At 31.1% G+C, this 20,873-nt stretch overlaps 2 protein-coding genes across 2 annotated transcripts; both read left to right on the top strand.

The window, feature by feature from the left end:
• Nucleotides 1-1,262: 1,262 nt before the first annotated feature.
• On the top strand, nucleotides 1,263-6,961 carry LOC134714092 (perlucin-like). The gene is made up of 7 exons (XM_063575338.1): nucleotides 1,263-1,307; nucleotides 3,245-3,271; nucleotides 3,800-3,982; nucleotides 4,822-4,913; nucleotides 5,343-5,433; nucleotides 5,923-6,148; nucleotides 6,860-6,961. The coding sequence occupies exons 1-7, from the start codon at nucleotides 1,274-1,276 to the stop codon at nucleotides 6,903-6,905; spliced, it is 699 nt and encodes a 232-aa protein (XP_063431408.1). The 5' UTR covers nucleotides 1,263-1,273; the 3' UTR covers nucleotides 6,906-6,961.
• Nucleotides 6,962-9,927: 2,966 nt separating this feature from the next.
• Nucleotides 9,928-18,441, top strand: LOC134714091 (free fatty acid receptor 4-like). Its single transcript, XM_063575337.1, has 2 exons — nucleotides 9,928-10,074; nucleotides 17,238-18,441. The coding sequence occupies exon 2, from the start codon at nucleotides 17,252-17,254 to the stop codon at nucleotides 18,356-18,358; it is 1,107 nt and encodes a 368-aa protein (XP_063431407.1). The 5' UTR covers nucleotides 9,928-10,074; nucleotides 17,238-17,251; the 3' UTR covers nucleotides 18,359-18,441.
• Nucleotides 18,442-20,873: the final 2,432 nt, after the last annotated feature.

Raw genomic sequence — 20,873 nt, 5'->3', positions numbered from 1 at the left:
TTAAAAGAAACAATTTAACAGAGCACAAAATCATCTATCATATTAAAAAGTAAAATCACAAAAATACTGAGCTCAGAGGAAAATCAATTTGGAAAGTCCATAATCACATGGCAAAATCAAAAAACAAAACGCATCAAAAACGAATGGACAAGAACTGTCATATTCCTGACTTGGTACAGGCATTTTCAAATGTAGAAAATGGTGGATTAAACCTGGTTCTATAGCGCTAACCCTCTCACTTAAATAGCAGTCTCATCAAATTCCGCTACATTTACATGATGCGTTAGATAAACAGTCACAATTAATAAAATAGTCAACATATGGGTACATCAGTCATCATCGTATAACAATTTAACAGGACACAAAAACATCTACTATCTACGAACACATGAATTGATTTGAGTGTCTGACGTCAGAAAAATAATATACGTCACACAAATTTGTCGTTCAATGTGCATACAAAAGTTATCAAAAGTACCAGGATTATACACAATTTTAAAACTTACATAGGCAATGAACGCATACAGGGTTAAAAAATCAAAAGTATGTAAGAATAAATTACAGAAATAGACCGAGATTCAAACTAGTCCAAAAGAAAAACAAATTCATTGCTGTGTCTGACGTCTGAAAATTTATATGTCACATCAATTTATTCTTAGTTTCTAGGTTGCATATATTATTTCCAATCTCTTTCAGGTAAAGATACATTGTTGACACTTGACTATAGCAAATACTTCACTGATTGAAAAGTTACCTCCCAGAACCCAGGTCTACCCCCTTCCTAATACTTCGTGAACCTACTTTTATATTGTATGTGTCCAATAAAACCCAGAAACATGCTATTAAGTTGCTTTCGTTGGTTGGTGTCTGCTATATTTGGTTTTGTTTATTGTTTTTAGAAATATGCAAATCGTTTGTTTATGTTTTGAGTAAAATCAACAGTCTAGTATACCTCTGTTTGTAAAGTCATAAATCGATTGATTGTCGTCATATTTGTTGTGCCTTGGGCTTTTACAGCTTCCTATACGGTAGGAGTCTTGCTCAATACATTGTTTCTAAATATTATTTGTTGTTGTGCAGCTTTGATTTTCCTATACAATAAAATCTTGTATAACAAATATCCGATGCAAATCATGACCTTGTGGTTTTTTGCTTTTATTCATGAAGGTCAAATAACTGTATATCGGTTAAGGTTTCAGAACATAAACACATCCCTTATCGTTACAATAATTTAACCTACTTTGATAGTGCATACACAATTATGGTTAACAGTATGATGGCTTTCTTTTATTTCTTCTTACATATTGGTAAGAATTTATTTAATTTTGGGGTTATTTCTGTTTAAGTTCAGTGATTAACACGATAAAAAGGATTGATTTTTTATGAGAATATATTGATTAATATATTGTTGGGTACCAGTTTTATTATAAATAATTTTGTGTTGAAAAATTGGTAAATGATATGAAATAAAATAAGTCGAACAGAAATAGTTAAAGTTGTCGTGTAAGATACCCTTGAATTTCACAAAAAGCGCTATTAATTAGCGCTGAGAGAAAAAAAAAAGCTAAAGCAGAAAGCAGAAAACAAAATATTATTTCTTTTTTAATCCATCAAGATATTGCGTTCGACTTGTAGCATTACGGTATTGTGTTTATGACCGGTTTTGTTAGATTTTTATTACGATATAGTTGATACCTTTTTCATTTAACTCCATACAGATATATAAAAAGTAAAATCACAAAAATACTGAACCCCGAGGAAATTCGAAACGGAAAGTCTCTAATCTAATGACAAAATCAAAAGCTCAAACACATCAAACGAATGGGAAACAACTGTCATGTTCCTGACTTGGTACAGTCATTTTGTTATGTAGAAAATGGTGGATTGAACCTGGTTTTGTAGCTAGCTTAACCTCACTCGTATTGACATAGATACGTGAAAAACACAGACATAAAAGTTTAATATGTCATCTATACAGCAGTCAGCATTGTATTATATAAAATATTGTCATAATCTTAATCACTAAAAAACAAACAAAATGATATGTAACAAAAAAGCATAAAATGGCATATAGACTAAGCATATCATTGTGAATACTGTTTCACCTCAGAAACTAATAAAACCTTTAAATAGACTTATTAAGAAGAGATATAGTTACGATACTGTTGTAGGTCATAAAAGATTGCATATTTTGGCGTTAATATTAATTCACTTACAGGGTCTTTGCATCGGAACTAAACACATTTTTCAAAAACCAGTTGTTGGCATTTATGTTCTTTTCATATATGTTATGATGGTATGATACTAAACCCATAACGGGAAGGATTGTGCCCGATATTCAAATGATGAAATCATAATCTTTCAATCAGTATAATTGAAGTCTGGAGCTGGCATGTCAGTTAAATGCTAGTAGTCTGTTGTTATTTATGTATTATTGTCATTTTGTTTATTTTCCTTAGCTACATCTTCTGACATCAGACTTGGACTTCTCTTTAACTGAATTTTAATGTGCGTATTGTTATGCGTTTACTTTTCTACATTGGCTAGATGTATAGGGGAGGGTTGAGATCTCATAAACATGTTTAACCCAGACGCGTTTTTGCGCCTGTCCCAAGTCAGGAGCCTCTGGCTTTTGTTAGGCTTGTATTATTTTAACTTTTAGTTTCTTGTGTACAATTTGGAAATTAGTATGGCGTTCATTATCATTTAACACGTATATATTTATTTAGGGGCCAGCTGAAGGACGCATCCGGGTGCGCTACATCGAAGACCTGTTGGTGACCTTCTACTGTTGCCTGCTCTATGGTCGGGTTGTTGTCTCTTTGACACATTCCCCATTTCCATTCTCCATTTTATATCAGCAAAATTTAAAGACAAGAATACACATATTTGTCATAGTATCTTTAATACGCATATATGATTTCTGACAACTGTACCAGTAGATGTCTTGCATTAGCATTGAGTTATGAGCTATTCCTCCATGTTGATGGCTATGTGGTTGTAACCTTGAGAGATAGGTAATAACAAAGTTCTTTCTATTTTGTCATGTGATTTCATTGGATATTTTGTCCGAGCATGATATGTGAGTAAATTACTTCATAACGTTTACTGTCAAGGATGCATTTATTAATTTGAGAATATCAGTTATTGTTAATGATATGGCATCATTACGAAACATATCAGTTACATAATGCAATGTATCAATTCAATTACAAAATGACAACAAATCATATCTATATTCCAGGGAATATCATGGTGGTCATATCAAGATGTAAGTGTTTATATATAAATACTGGTATTATTTCCTAGGACTACAAAATGGGTGTTTAATCATCAAATGAAACATTTTTTCTTTGAATCTGCAATAGTACAATTATGTTTTTTTCTAAATAAAACGTAGTAGATTATCTAAATGATTGTATATTATTAAAACAATCTGTTTGTATATGAATTGATTAAAGATAAATAAATTGTAAATAAAATAAAATAATCTGAGGGTATCCAGATATTTACAGATTGCATTATTTGATAAAAAAAAATCGTATGTAAACTAGCATTTTTCGCAATTGTTTTTCGTAAAGGCGTTTATATCACACCCATAAGTTTGCGGATTACAGTCAAATTGAAAAAAGTAAACAGAGAGAATTAGAAATGTTTGAAAGCAAAATTTTCTAATCTTGCATGGAACAATCTCGCATGTTTCTCGATAATTAACAATCGCCCTGATAAATGCATGCATTAAGATTTGAAAGTACTCTATAGAAGCAGTATTACTAACTGTACTTGTTGTTAATTTAAGCAACTTTGCCGAACATTGAAACGCCTCTCCCACCAAGTACAAGTCAGACATTGCCTAACATGGAGACACCATTTCCGCCTAGTACGGTACAATATTTAACAAACAAAGATACGCCGTTTCCACCATCAACAGTTCAGCCACTGGGAGTCGTGACCAATGCCACTGATTCACCTACAACTACATGTAATAATAGTTGCTTTATTTGTTTATATTTAACAGTATTTGATAATAACATGTATGTACTTTAAAAATGACATATTTCGTTGTGTAGTCATTTGAATTTTTCAAACATTCTTCAATACAATTCATTTATTATTGGTCAATACCAAGCCAATCAAACAGAATTCTAGATTACATTTATTGTTTTTACACTTTTTATCAATTATATCCCTTCTGTATAATAATCATTTTGGTGTTCCTTGCCTCGCAGTGTGCATGGTAGATTTACCAAAAGAGATTGTAGAATTACCTATGATAAGTTATATAAAAAAGCGGAATAAAAACAAGAGTACAGCTACGTCAAATTATACATCCGTGGTCATTTGGGACACTTATTCTTGAGACAAAGAGACTATGAACAAAAACCAAAAAAATGCGCATTTTCAAAATCAAAGGCTTCTGACCAGAACTGCCGTTAAAGTTATGCCAATACCAACACATCAAAACTTTCGATTGTCATACAGTCATTCTTTAAAGAAATTTTGAAAATCTATGCACAATAGCTTAATAATATAAAGTAATGTCTGAACGTTGATTGTAATGGTTATAAATACCTTTGAATTATGGATAAAGCAGTAAAAGTATATGGATGTGAAAAGTAAAACGCACTATCTTCTACATTATCTAACATGAAATTAAAGTTACTTGTGACGAATAATCTCAACGAAGTACGGTTTTAATGAAGTTCACCTTTTATTTTATTTCAAGATTTGATTATATATATTTAGTTGCATGTCCGAATTTTATTTTAATGTACTAATTAGCTTATACAAATGTTACGTTTTATGATGTTTCATCATTAGATGTTCCTCCGCCATGTCCAAAGGATTTCATTGGCCATAGTAACTCATGCTATCATGCTGCACGTGTCAAAGCAACATGGCCAGAGGCAGCGGTAAGATTATAAACTTGCCATGTATCCGTACGAGAACAATAATTTGAATTGAGCTGATGCTATAGACTTTTAATGATGAAAAAAAATGAAAACAACACGCTACATAATTTCATGCTTCCGAAGCGATTTTCTGAATTTACCTTCATCAGGAAAACTCAAAAACGAATACATGAAAGCCAGGTGTCATGCGAGTACTATTATATATGAAAACATAATACATATTTAAGATATTACACTTTCAGGTAGAGACAGTGAAACAATCTGACAGAATCGATTTATATTTGAAACGTACTGTTACTGGTACGTCAACACAGTGAGCGTTCCTGTTATGAAGACATCGCCGGCATAAGTTTCCAATAGATAACATTAAAATAAAAATATACAGTATTATATATTTTCTTTACTTCACCATGTTCACCTTTATTGTAGGCATATTGTGATTCTTTTGGTGCGACTCTGGCAGTGATTGAAGATATTCAAGAACAGTTATATTTAGCACAAATACTAAAGAATTTACCTAGTAAGAGAAATAATATTAAAACAATAAATGTACATGTTTACATATTGTATTCACGCAATGGTGACAGAAAATATTTAGAGATCAATTTGAAATCCTTATACGTGTCCAAACACTACAAAAAGGTAATATTTGTGAACACTATTTTGTTTTACACAAATAGCAAAAATGAAATTATATATATGTATTGTGTGCGTACTTAAGCATAATGTTTTTCTTCATTGAGCTGACGAAATAATGTAATAATCTTGCAGTTATTGGATAAAATCTAATCATTGTGTATCATATATGGAAGTATTTTACGACATTGACTGACTATACAGTCCTTGCACGGTCGGTATTATGTATCACTAACCTTGAACGCATTCGAAATGTCCAATTACTCACAAACTCTCTCCCTGCAATAAATTCACTTAATTTAATAGTTAAAAAACACTATTGTAACTTAAACAAAATGTAAAATGAATTACACCTAAGCAAATTGCATTTCAGATAATGCTGGAAATAATGCATTCTGGGTGGGCGGACATGATATACTGGTAGAGGGAGAATGGCAATGGGCGATAACTCTAGAAAAAGTACAGTACATGAACTGGGATGCAGGTCAACCTAATAACAATGACAATAACGAACATTGCATGTCGATGACTGGCAGTAGAGGATATAAATGGGAGGACAAAAAATGTGAGGATCACAATTACTTTATTTGTGAAACAGAGTAAGTATGTTCATAAAGTACATTACTTTAATATTAGAAGTAATGTCAATCCGATACTTATATCTTCAATTATGAAGTTCAACTTTTCTATTTGTTTGTGAACCATTATAAATGTGATACCTATTTGTGAATTGTAAATTATGTGCTGATAACTTATGTACATAAACGTTAATTATTATTCTACGTTTCAAGAATGTTATTTTTTTAAATTGATTTGCTTTAAAACTAACAAATCAACCGATACTTGAAGAAAACAGAATCCCGACGCCATTTAACACTTACAAAACAGCCAGGAGGTTTGGGACGAAGTATGAACATGATATGGAACTAAACGTCTATAGTTGCGTGCATGCAAACAGAATATGATTTAGAAACAATCGACCAGATTTGTATTTTAGTCATAATATACATTTTTATGCAAGAATGACACGTGGTTTATTGTAATTGTTACTTCTAGAGTTAACACTAGATATAAAAGAACGGTACATATTCGATGGTTTAAGTTCATACCATATTCAAAACTCATTTCATTTCACACTTTAATCTTGAAAGTATATTTCCAATTTTAACCGGAAATTACACTTTCAAAACGGTATTCAAATAAAAAAGCATTTGAGCTAGTGAAAGGTAGCAAATCTTTACAAATTATCACACTTTTATGAACTGATTTGAAATTAATACATTGATACGTTATCTCCATCTCTTTTTCAGCCACAAAACCACTATGAATACAAACATAATATTTGGAAGGAAATAATTGGACGGTTCAATCAACCAGTAATAAATTCATGTTTTAAAACTGATAATAAAAAAACCATAGTTTATTGATTAGAGATGAGCTTTCGTGGAGTGAAAGTTTTGATAGTACAAAAAAAATAATTTAGGTCTTTGACATGTAATTCTGCAACAAACGTTCATTTTTTTGAAAACTTTACTATGTTTACTGTACCGAAATAACCCACATCTAAATGTCACCTTGTTTTGTTTACTGCTGTTTGTTTGTTTGTCTTTTTTTTTGGTGAAGTTTGTGTTCTTTTCTTCTTTTTTCATTTTGATACATTCAAATTCGCTGATCACGAAAAATCATAATCGTGCATCACATATTCGATTCGTGTCCTAGATCTCCTGAGTGGAGGTTGCGGTTTTACTAAGTGGTTTTATGTCTGTGGTTTTGTTGTCAATGTCACTGACTGACGGAAATTGTTGAAAAAGTATTAACACTAGTTTGTCCTCATATTATGGTTTGTCTACACTTTTTAGTATCTTCAGCCTCATATACGCTTTTCCCTTTGTAATACGTGAACAGGTCAACTCGGAGGGTTCACCTAGTTTATTCTATATATATTAAATACATTACTACTTTACAATTACGATCATTATCTCTGTGGGAACTTCCTGCTTGACCGCGTTACTTATTACATAATATATATATATCATTTCATAACATATATCATTAGGCTACTCTTTTTAAGATAACACTGATTAAATATCTGTAATTTATTTCCATTAAATGCATGGTGTGTTTATATTAGTGTTGTCAACGATTAACCGGTTAACCGGTTAACCGGTCGAACGACCGAATACCGAATACCAAAAACGCTAACCGGTTAACCGATAGATTTGATATTAATGTGTATTGAAATCAATAAATAGTTGTTTTATTTGAAATATGTCGTCTTGGTAATTTATTTGACAGATTAATTGTTCAGTATATTGATTGCTATTGTTAATCCTAAAAACTTAAAATTAATTAGAGCTCGAGCAGGATTTTAAAGAAACATAATTAGTATACATGTTTTTTTTAACAGTAACTCTAAATCAGCGATGTGATTGAAATTTACTAATTACTTCATTATTTCGTTTTTGATCTAATATTGTGTAAACATACATCTAAATGTACAACCTCCGTTGTGCTTGGCTTAGTCTTTTTTAAACGAAATGCTTTCTCAAAAATTGTGAAATGCAACCAATGTGAATGTACTCAATGTATACGTGATAGTACGAGTAACATTATTTAAAGAAACCAATGTGAATGTACTCAATGTATACGTGATAGTACGAGTAACATTATTTAAAGAAACAAGCCAACAAAGTAAAGAAACAGGTCGTACGGTGACCTATAGTTGTTCATTTCTGTGTCATTTTGGTCTCTTGTTGAGAATTGTCTCATTGGTAATCGTACCACATCTTCTTTTATTTAATCATTAATCATTTCTAATTGAGACACTCTACATTATTTTCAGAGACAGCAAGAGAAAATGAAAGAATAACCGGTTTCAGACATATTCATATTCCTCGAGATCAAGAAGTTGTTTTTTTACTTTTCAATCTGAAGTTGGTACAATCGTTATATAGTTGATGCGGTGTATTCGAAAATTAAAAGTAAAATTGCGCCAGAAATCATATAATACACGTAAATGTATGACTTGGACGAAAGGTTATCAAATGAACACCTATACATATATATGTGTAGGGCACTATTGATAAGGCTTTCAAGCACCAACGTAAACTACCGGTTAACCGGTTAATCGGTCGAACGATTATCCGAGTAACCGGTTAGGAAAAAGTGTATGATTTGACAACACTAGTTTATATACATATGGTCGTATGGTTACTTTTTAACTATTGTCTAGACATCACCTATATATCGCATTGCATGTTATACATCAATGAGCAACAGGACGGTGCCAAATGTGGAGCAGGATCTGCTTTATTATCCGGAGTACCTGGTATAACCCCAGTTTTCCGGTTTATTTCGACAATGAGTTGCATGTTATACATTAATGAACAACACGAGAGTGCCAAATGTGAGCAGGATCTGCTTTACCATCCATTACCCAAGTTTTTAGTGAGGTTCGTGTTGCCCAGTCTTTAGTTTGCCTTGTTGTGCTTTATGTACAGTCAGTTGTTCGCCAATTTCCGTTCCTTTGGCAATCAAAACCCAGTTAAGCTTTTTTATAAAGCAAAAACCATAACGAGAACAGCTTAACGACAAAATCAACGTAGACATATCTAAACAATAAGCAGCGTACAGGCGTCAACAAATTTAAAAACACGGGTGTCCTTTCAATATGTTAAGGTTCAAATAACCCTAAGTTAAGACATGGAATTTCAAAATTCAGGATGTTCGCTTTTTTAAAAGCATAAAATTCATCTAATCTTATTCATTTATTATCTACCATGCATTAACACTTTATCATGTACACATGTTTTCTCTTAATCAGATGTGAACTAGTATCAATCTACCCTTCGACAACAACTGTGACCATTCCAATTTTTGTTTGGGTTCTTGTTGCTTAGTCTTTAATTTTCCACATAGTATTTTGAAGATAGCTATTAATTTATTCGTCGTTTTTCGTTTTTTTGTCATTTGTTATGGTTTGATCCTTGTTTTAGAAGAAATGAGTTTTATTTGTCCATATAGTATCTCTGTTCTCTGGTTGATAATTAAACAGACAGAAAATATCAACGTTTAATATGCATGCCATCAATTAAAAATGCTGTTTCGTTATATCAAAAATGCCTTTTTTAATTTTAGCAGAAAACATATTTTAATTTTACAACCAGTGTAAGTATTCATATCTTTAAAAAAATAATTTCATTGGTTAAAGTCATTTATTATTTAATATCTAAAGTCTATTTGCATTTCCTCGTCAGATTAGTTTAATAATTACGTTAAATCAATACGTTTTACTAAATCACACAGTAACAATATTTATCTAATATAGTTTTATCAGTAAGCTGTTATCTGCATCCTGTGTGTGGAGTACTTTATTTAGTATAGCGTCTAATTGATGTAATTTGAAGTATCAAACGTTGGTTTGCTGAAAGTTTATTGGTCAAAGAAACGGAGACTGGTGACGTATTATCACTGCAGCAATGACTTCAACGAAGAGTTGAAATGGACCATGATCACATCTGTTAAAGTAAGTAACATTTTTATGATTATAAAAAAACAAAAAAAAGTGTTGCATTTTTTTTCTTCAAATATAAATCGAATATATAAACTATGTAATATTTAGAGTTATAGATTAGTAAAACCAATTGTAACACTTGACAAAGTATTTTATTTTCATTAATCTGTATTCTATTTTAAATTGAAATGTATATAAAATTCTATACACTGTATATACATAAATTTGTCATTTTAATTTAAATAACATTTTTAGTAGTCATAAACATTATTGGTATGCACTATGTATGTCTAGCTAGTATTGTGAACGCGATACTCTTTGGAATCTCCTTTCTATTTTTAAAGCATTTTCTGTTCTTTTTTTTTTTTTTTTATCCTAGCAACTATTAATAACCAGTTGACCTAAATGAGTTGTTATAACCACTGTGTCGCTACAGTTGTTGGTGCACATTTCGTCCCGAAGGATATCACCAGCCCACTCGTCAGCACTTTAATGGTGAAATGAAATGTGTTCTTTATTCTGTTCATTTACTGTTTATTGAAAAAATACTACGTTAAATTTTGCCTAATGCTTACTTGGAACAACGTTTTTGAGAAATTCCTATTCTATCATGGCTCTTGGATTTCGTTTCTTATATGTCCTTTCAACTGTTTTTGGTTCTAACATCACTAATGAATCTTATTTAGTCTGGCGTACAAACTCATTAATAGGGTGTAAAGCAAAATTAAACAAAAATATCTAATTCTTATGAAAATACAAATCAGAAAGTCCCTTATCAAATTGTAAAACCAAAAACTCCAATAGCTTTGATGATTTTTTTACCTATACATTTAACAATGAGCTATAGACAGGAAGCTGTTACTTTCTGTATATCTTGATCATTTTGTTTCAATTTGCGGTAATTTGTATCATCTATGTACTTATTGCAAAAGTAGGGAAAGTTTAAATTTTACCTTCATAACTATTGTGCTAATATTATCAACCAATTCATACAAAATACAAACTGATTCAACATTAGCAAGGATTTTTTCCAAACATACAAAAGTAGAAATGATTCTTTATAAAGTAAAACATTTTAAGACAATTATAAAAAAAGCTGCGGACACATGACATTTGTAAAGTGTTGGTTTTACTTTTTCACACCTCTGAGTCTCTACCACTGCAGATGAATTATCCGTCTCTTAGATATTACCAACTCAGTAGTCAATACTTTGGTGCTGAAATAATTTATGATAAGCCTGTCTTGAATAGTTCGTTGATACATTAATGAACTTTAAAGAAACTAAGCTGTCAACTCCCTCAGACAAAGTTGCCTTCAGATGGATTTGACTACACTTTCTTATTCCTTTGTTGTCACATAGCGCTTTAAATCTTTAACTTCTCGTTTATCATCACCAATATATACTTAACTTTCGTCGTTCCTAATAAGGCAAATCCAGAAATGTGCTTCGGACGCATGAAATTTATAAAAAAAAGTTTTTTTCATTTTTTTTATATTAATTTCGTTCATTCCGTAAAGAATGAAAACTCATCCCTTTAAGTTCATTATAAAAATCGACTGAAATGAGTGTTTATATTGGATACTAGTATTCGTTACCCAACGTATTCGGTATTAAAGAGCTTGCAGCTAAGACTCAGACTTTGTAAAATCCCAACAGTGTTTGAGTAGAAAGTTGATGAACCAGAGGTATATCAAAGACTGTTTCGTCTGTTTATTTTAAAACAAAAGTCATCCTAGAATCTTGTAAATAAATATTCCGTTTCAACTTCACAAGTAATCCACGATAATCTTGAATTCTAACGCAACAACGTTTGTAACGTTCATTTTGATTGGATAACGTCACTTATTTACATGGCATCAATTGACAATTGATGCTATGGGACGTACGCGCATGCGTAGACGGCACATGACAGATTTTAAATGCATGTTTTAACGTTGTATTCTGTCAGTTTCATTAGAATGAAGATAACAATATTGTATTTTAAGCTCCGACGGCATCAATTGGGGATTTGATGGTCGCAAATACCCGTTTACTGTCTCCGCTAACGCGTCGCCAGTAAACTTAATTTGCGACCATCAAATCCCCAATTGATGCCGTCGGAGCTTAAAATACAATACAGTTATCTCCTAAGTATAGATTCTTGGTACTAACGTTGGTAATCATCTTAATAACGTGTTATAGTAATTGTTTTATTTGTCTTTGTGAATATTTCTTTTACTGTTAAGTTTGTGTTTGGAGATATCCATTTGACACGACTCTGTACTTAAAACAACCCGTCATTTTGTTGATAAATTTTGTATTGTTGTCTTTCATTTGGGTTATGTGCTTTATCTGTATGCCTTTTTGTGATACTTTGATAAATATGACAAGGCTCTTTACTTATACATCCCGTGATTTTGTTATTGTGCTTTTATAAAATTTGTATTTTTTTGCCTCTCATTTTTGCTAATGTGCTTTGCTATTTTTACTATGAAATCAGGTTCAATCCACCAGTTTCTACATAAGAAAATGCTTGTGCCACGTCATGAATATGACAGTTGTTATCTATTCGTTTGATGTGTTTGAGCTTTTGATTTTGTTACTGTAAATTCATAAATTATTACGTGCATTTATTATTGCGATTCTGTCATTTTAGACTTAAATGCGATTTTATTTTTTACGATTTTGAGAAAAATCCTGTTTAATCCATATAAAGTATTTCATAATGCGAGTTTGAATTATTGCGTTTACAACTCTGTCGCATTTTTCGCAATAATTTTTTTTTTTTGTATTCTTGTCATTAGTGTTTAAATTTTAATAACGTGCTTTTTCTATATGCCTTTTTATGTTTCTTTGTTACATATTTGTTTGTTTTTTTAGTGGCAAAGATTATAACATAATGTTGGCTGCGCATGATGTACCCTTTTTTTACCTGTTTACCTATAGTGTGTTTGTTTTGTTCGCATATCGCAAGTTGATGCGACTATCATGTAGTTGAGATGTTACGCTGTCTGTAAGGCCAGGTTTGATTCACAATTTTCTGCATGAGAAAATGTATATGCCCAGTCTGGAATGTGACAATTGTACATTCATTTGATGTGATTGAGCTTTAGATTTTGTCATCTGATTGGGGACTATCCGTTTTGAATTTTCCTGGGAGTTTAGTACTTTTGTGATTCTCATTTAAGCAAATGTCACATTTGACACCTTTTAACTATAAGTTTTCCTAATACTCATTGCTGATAAATCAACGCATTACAGATAACAAATAAACGCGCGAGTAACTGTCGTTTGTCTATAAAAAAAAATTAACGTGATACAAATATTTCGATATAAATATGTCACATATAGTTTGTACAAATCGAAATAAAAAAGTCTGCATGTTTAAAATATACTCAATTCGATTTTTAGAAACTTCTACTGTGTCCCTCCCACTAAAGATCTACAATGTGCAATATAACTGACAATTTCAATTGTTGGAATATCAACATGGTTATTTCAAACTTCATTTACTTAATTAGTGGTACTCAATTATTTAAGTTTCCAGTTCTGAAATCGGAGGGATTTGGGATTTTGACTTGGGTGTTATTAAAATGCAGTTAGAAAATTCTACGGACTGCTAGAATACAATTTCTATGGAGAACATTCATTAGGATAGGAAATTGGTGTTCAAAACTTGGAAAGCAATAAATCGAGATCCTAGTATTTATTCGCGATGTGTCTTAATTTGGACGCAAAATACATTATGATAATGGACCTCAGACTGACGTCCTAAATAATACAACATTCTCAAAGTATCTAACTTCTGGAAAAACGAACATTAAGTCGAAAATCGTACTTTTTTTTAAAACAACTTTAAATTCTAAATCAATAATTGTAGCTAGAATATTAGTATTAAAATAAAAGCGTCATGAATCTACTTTTATAAGAAACGCCCAAAGCCAAATTTATGAAAGTCAATATGTATGTGAACTGAATCAGTTGAAGAGCATCAAGACCAAAAATGAACATTAAATAGTTTTAACCATCTAGGACCAACTTTGCCTAAAGGAGCTATCAATGCTATTAATTGTTTTAATATAAAGTTAAAATAAAATATGTTCTACATGACCAGTTGTGGTCAAATATATCAACTTCAACATATGCATAGCAACATCGCAAGTCCTTATCTGCACCGGAGTGTCCTGATTATATTAACCTGGCCATTTATCAATGAAATTGACGCAGTTTTTTTAAGGCCTCATTACTTTTATCAGTCAACTAATATAAATGCAATTTCAAGGCAAAACAATATTTCTTATCATACCTACTTCTTTATTGTGCCATCTGTTTCAAGAGTTGAATACTTTTTGTTTTTGCAATTTTAGGGTTCCAATATAGGCACTTATCGTACCTCCTTCTTTACACATTTCAAATGGCAGATCTGTTTTTCTATGTCTCTTAAAAACTGTTTAGATTGTACTTCAAACAAACAAAATAATATAATATACCTTTCTTACAATAAAAAAAACCCATTGTTTATGAGAGTCGAAAGTTGGTATCCTTTTCAATATGACATTTTCCAAGTACTCAAAACGCCATATGTTTTGGCTGTTTCTTTCATGATATTTCATTTTTCGTGTGCCTTATTCAGTAAGTATGAAAATTTCACCCAAGAATCAAATGCAATCGTTAAAGCTACTGATGACAATTTAAAAAAAAAAAACACAATAACCAAGTCTATTCGTATGCTTTCGAACTTATTTTTTTAATATATTGCGGACCCTTGCGACTGTCAAAACAATGTTCTAAATGACAAAGTCAATTTGGCGAATATTCTATAACTTTACAAAAATTTGATTTTATGAGAAAAAAAACAACAATAAGAAGGTATAGAGAAAAGAAAACTGAACATTCTACCGACCGTTAAAACACAATCATTGCAGATTTTTTTATTTTTTTTAATATTTGAATATTTGAATACAAAGAACATGGGTCTAAAAGAAATAAGTGCATATGGCAAATCTACCTTGATCGACACGTTCCATTTTTGGTATTACTTTTCAAACTCATGTATCGAACATTATCTTATCAAACGCAAATCGATTATAAGATTTCCATATGCTTTTCATAATTTTTCATGATTGAAAGCCATGAATATGATGACTTAAAGGTGTTTATTTCTCAAATAACGGTTTGTTATAGTGGGGATTAGGGGGATTCTTTTTATAATCCTGAACGTTTTTATTCCTTAACGATATTCCCATATCTCTATATTTAAGTTAATTGTATACCGTGAATTTGAGCCTAAATGCCTGAATAAACAAAGAAAAACGTTGATTGACATGAATAACAGTTATATGATCATTGTTTTAAATTTACTATTTGCAAAATTATTAATTATTCGAAATACTAATTAATTCTCATCCCAGGCATTTTGGGTCATCAATGCTCTTCAACTTTATACTTGTTTGGCTTTCAAAGTTTTTAAATCTGAGTGTCACTGATGAGTCTTGTGTAAACGAAACGCGCGTCTAGCGTATCAAATCATAAGCCTGGTATTTTTGATAACTACTTGTATCAAATAGGTCAATGGTAGAATGACAATAACAACTGCTTACTGTCAGATGTGAAATAAGATTTGCAAAAATGCTGAAATCACAAGAAGGTTGATCATAGAGTAAAACACGATAGATATCACTCTTTCGGATTTATTTACAGAGTTTTATTTTACATTTGTTTTGAGGAACACAAATAGGAAAACGATATTTATGTTTGTAGGGTAGTTTTCTGACACCTTCGGTTGTATTTTATTTACTATTGGTTTCAATTAGTCCTTGTATATTTTTTGCCATGCTTTTGGAAGTTTATTGTCCACTTATAGATTAACTATTCCTATAGTATCTTTCGCCTCTTTAACCTAATTACATGATCAAAGAATTAATGAACAAAACAAAGAGTGTTTTTCATAGTTTTAATTTCAAGTCAAATGTAGGTTTCAGGAGGGAAGGGTTAAGGAACGATTGTCTTTCGGATAAAAGACACAAAGCGATAAGAAAATTGTATACTAGGGACCTAAAAATGGATAGATACAGGAAATTCATCATAAAGATTTCATTTGTGCTATGGACAAAACAAATATAAATCTTTGAACTGCATTAATAATAAAAGGGTGGTTATGACTATAAGATCATATGTTCCCTCATTATAGATCTAATGAAGGATGTTGTACTTTGGTGAAGTGTTTCCTAATATAGAAACAGACATCAAAGGTGTTAAGTTCTTTATTTAATTGGTGTTTAACACGTGAATTCGCATTTGGACTGTCATTGATTAAGGTAAGATTCTTTTTAATAATTTTGTTCTTATCCTTATTTTATTTTTGGAGAATAAAATGAACTTCGAAATCGCTTACCAGAATGAATATTTTTCAATAATAAAACCTTTGATTTTGCTACTTGATAAGGGACTTTCCGATTTTAATTTTTCTTGCGGTTCGGTTATTTTGTTATTTTACTCTTTAGGTGGGATATTTAAAGACATTACAAAAATTATTTGAAAGGAGGTACAAAATTCAAAGGGAAAATTAAACATCAAAAGTGTTACAAAGACAGATATCATGATTGCCGTACAAAAAAAACGAAATAAGGTTAAGGCTTTTAGAAGTTTAATTGTGATATTAATGCAGTCACTCACAAACTGTATAAAAACAAAATAAGATGTAACACAATAACCATGATATAGCCATCTATAAAAACCATAGGACAATGATGTGGCAATCACATATCATATGTTCTTGTGATATCTAAGATGGAAATATGTCGGTTTTATTTTTTATCATAAATATTTTGAAATTCAATTTTCTTAAGGACCTTATTACTGGTTTAAGTGCAAGAGTACATGAAACACAAGTGTAAGAATCATGTTTTTTTTCATATTACCGGACATTTGTACTTGTTTACACATTTTAAGAAGTGCTTGTTTTTTACTACCTAAATCGAACTATAAGTAGATCTTGATTGGTCCTTAGGCTGATGACAACATTATTTGTAATACTTTATGGAATGGTAATTATCCTCGATGAACACTTAGCGTTGAAATATTGGTATAATTATTTCATTAATAGTATTAGTCATCTATACATGGCCAGCAATCCCATATGTGCAAAGTAAACATGAAACTTTAACAATTAATTTAAATATTTTTCTTTTTCAGATCAAGACTGAAAGATGGTTGATACAACAGAGAACAAGTCTTATTTCTTTGATGAAGAGGCTGGCTGGGGAAATAGGTCATACTTTACTTTCTTCTCTGAATTCAATCGACCATGGAAAGGACTGTCTTATTTGGAATCTGTTATATATATCGTGTTATTTCTAATATCAATGTTTGTTAATATTCTCATATTTTATCAAATAATAAATATTAAAAGCACACGAACAGTGACAAACTATTTTATGTGCAACTTGGCTTTAGCGGACATTTTCTTTACTCTTACAAGTCCATTAATAGCAATACAACGCATTACTGAAACCTGGGTTCTTGGTGGATTTATATGTCATATGATGGTTTTCAATTTATTTGTTTCCGGTTCCGTCATTATTTGGACCATGACGATGATAAGTATTGACCGCTATATCTGCATAAACAGACCATCATCAAAGAAAATTACACCTAAAATGGCAATCATTTTCATAATAATTATTTGGATCGGAGGATTTTCGGTATCATCACCTATTGCAATGTACTTTGTTGTTCGACAATTTCCGTTCGGAACAGAAACTGTAAAAATCTGTACACTTGTTTGGCCCGTATCGAAGATCCGGATATCTGTCGTTTTCACCGTTTTTCTATGTGCATTAGGATTTTTAATTCCGTTGGCTATTCTCGCAGTGAACTATTTTCTTATATTGAAAAGATTCTGTAAATCAAGACGAGCAATAGCCAGCATCAATGGAAATACATTAACAAAAAACAAGCGACATAGAGAAGCCCGAGATCTTCGAGTGATTCAAACGCTGGTTCTAGTGGTAGTTCTATTCCTGTTAATGTGGTCGCCGATATTTATTGTATTTGTGTTAATTCAATTGGACGGTATGGACGACAAAATGAAAATGTCATCTCAAATGTTTATAGCAACTTTAGCCATAGCAGTTTGCAATGGGTGTCTTAATCCATTTGTATACGGAATTCGTAACTATCGGATTAAAAGGTCTGTTTTAAGATGTCTATTGCACCGAAAGCGACAAAGAAGAGTTAAACAAGATAACGAACCAAATCATAACCAGTCTGTCTATGCAATGAGTTTTACTCAAAACTCAAGTTCTGTTTACTAGTTTGTTAGTTATTGTTCATGTTCTTGTATAAATATATATTATAGCATAATAAACTGTTACCGAATTAATTAAGATTAAAATAGTTTTCCAAAAAAAGGTTATAGAAGATGTTTTCTTTATATTCATTTAAAGCTTTATAAATTTAGAACTAATTTGACGGTAAGTGGGTGTCTGCTAGTTACCTCGTCAGAATATCCTGTCAAAGTAGGATTAAAGAAAATATCTGTCTATAGAAATACGTTGGCGTTATAGTGTGACATAAGTTATTCCCTTTTGAAGAAAATTGATAAAACAAAATGAAATTTAAAAAAAAAACTATTTATAACAGATTGGATGCATAAACTAAATTACCACACCCTGTACGGAGAAGCGAATTTGCAATAAAACAAACGTACCAACAAATGCAAAAACTCTTTATAAATGTCATGTGCCCCAAGCTTTTTTTTTATTACCTCAATCAGGAAAATTAAACGCAGAATATTGAAAGGCTCAAATTTATAAGATCCGAAAAAGTTGAAGTGGAATATGACCATGAAAGGAGTAAACATTATAGCCAAATACATAAAAGGTCAACTTGGCCCGATTATTTTATCATTGATGACTTTTATATAGATACAATTTCAAGATACTATAAATGATTAAAAGAATTATAACAAGAATGTGTCCCAAGTACACGGATGCTCCACTCGCATTATCATTTTCTATGTTCATTGGATCGTGAAATAGGGATCAAAACTCTTATTTGGCAGTAAAATTAGAAAGATCATACCATAAGGAACATTTGAACTAAGTTTCAAGTTGTTTGGACTTTAATTTCATCTAAAACTACCTTGACCAAAAACTTTAACCTGAAGTGGGGCATAACAAGATGTGGTATGAGTGCCAATGAGACAACTCTTCATCAGAGTCGCAATTTGTTAAAGTAAACCATTGGCTCACACCGAACAGCAAGCTTTAAAGTGCCCAAAATATAACTATTATAAAATCATTCAAACAAGTAAACCAACGGTTTAAACCATATAAAAAACGAGAAACGAGAAACATTGACAACCACTGAACATCAGGTTAAAATGTATGTCTTATGGAAATTGATGAATCATCCATAAAAGTAACAGGGGTCTCGCCTTCTCTGTATTTTTATATGTTATTGTAGACGGGTATGACATTGATTTCTGGGTAATCTCTAGCTTTAATATTTAATCAACCGAATAAAAAGAAGAAAACCATATAAAAACGATCAGCAATTTTATTCTTAAATCACAATATAACAGTTGGCAAAAATTAAATAAATAAAACATAATCAGTAACTACAATAAAAATCAACATTTACTTTAACAAACAAACAATACCCGTACATAATAATGCATAATAAATCTTTGGAAATGAAAAAACAAATCGTTTTGGCAAATGATAATAAAGCTGTTATTTGAATGCCTCATCGGTTCATTGTAATACTAGACATGTTTGGTTAGACACATCTATGTTTAGTAAAGAAAAGCTAAAATAACTAGAGTAACTAACTCCGAGGAATATTCAAAACGAAAATCTACTAATAAATGTATGTCTGTGTAAATGTTTAACAAACAACTAATACAGGCAAATGTAAAATATTGGAGAAGCACCTTGTAACATTTTTCTGTTGTGAATTAAAGTACATTCATACATTTGTCATATCATAATTTAAATAAGAATTTCAAGGCTTTAAGTTTGTTATGTAAAATATATGTTTTTCTTTTTACAATAAAGTTTCCCTAAGTTGTTACGAGTTATCTACAATCTCTTCATAAGACAATAGTAAAATATAATTTGTTAGGATCGAAGTTTCAATTTGTTTATATGGCACAGGATAACACACTTTGTAGTTAATGCAAAAACTTACACCCCAGTTCTATTGTTCTACTTCATAATTATCATTTCTGAATCAAGTGTCAATTGAATAAACCTATAGTAACAGATGATGGATTTTGACGGCCGGAGTTGTTTCTTATCCAGATACATAGTATTTTTTATAGTGAGATATGACATAATTTGTTAGATTTATTTTCATATATTTCATAATATGTTGATATTCAACGACACCTATCCTTTTAAATGCACAGTTAAAGTATGATTGACCTCTAGCAAAGAATTCCTCTCAAACCGGTGCTAGAGGTCGTCGTGAACTTGTAGTGAGGATAAATTGTGTGTCCGTGTCAAAGGCCTTGTTGCTACCTTGAGATGAAGAGCACAGTTCTATTGTATTCATTGCACGAAGTGATTTCATGGTATCAATCAATACACCATATTCTTTTAATTCCTTCAGTAAATGCACTTGGAAGCAATATCGTAGAAACATCGCCGATCTGAAGAACAATATTGATAACCATACCATGGAAATAACGTTTGCTCGTTTTACTTCTTTTCAAAATTTGCTCAACCTCACTTATTTTTTCCGAGCTAAGCATTTAAAAGTTACAAATTAATATTTAAAATTTCTAAAAAGTATCTAAATCCAAACATTTCAAATGCACCTACG

The sequence above is a fragment of the Mytilus trossulus genome, chromosome 4 (assembly GCF_036588685.1).
Source record: "Mytilus trossulus isolate FHL-02 chromosome 4, PNRI_Mtr1.1.1.hap1, whole genome shotgun sequence".
NCBI classification, from domain to species: Eukaryota; Metazoa; Mollusca; class Bivalvia; order Mytilida; family Mytilidae; genus Mytilus; species Mytilus trossulus.
This window is presented reverse-complemented; position numbering and strand designations above follow the sequence as displayed.

Excerpts from the sequence above, each read along its gene's own strand:
- LOC134714092 (XM_063575338.1), top strand. The coding sequence starts at position 1,274 with ATGATGGCTTTCTTTTATTTCTTCTTACATATTG. Across the intron at positions 3,983-4,821 it reads TGATTCACCTACAACTACAT|ATGTTCCTCCGCCATGTCCA; the intron begins GTAATAATAGTT and ends TTTCATCATTAG. Across the intron at positions 6,149-6,859 it reads TACTTTATTTGTGAAACAGA|CCACAAAACCACTATGAATA; the intron begins GTAAGTATGTTC and ends TCTCTTTTTCAG.
- LOC134714091 (XM_063575337.1), top strand. The coding sequence starts at position 17,252 with ATGGTTGATACAACAGAGAACAAGTCTTATTTCTTTGATGAAGAGGCT.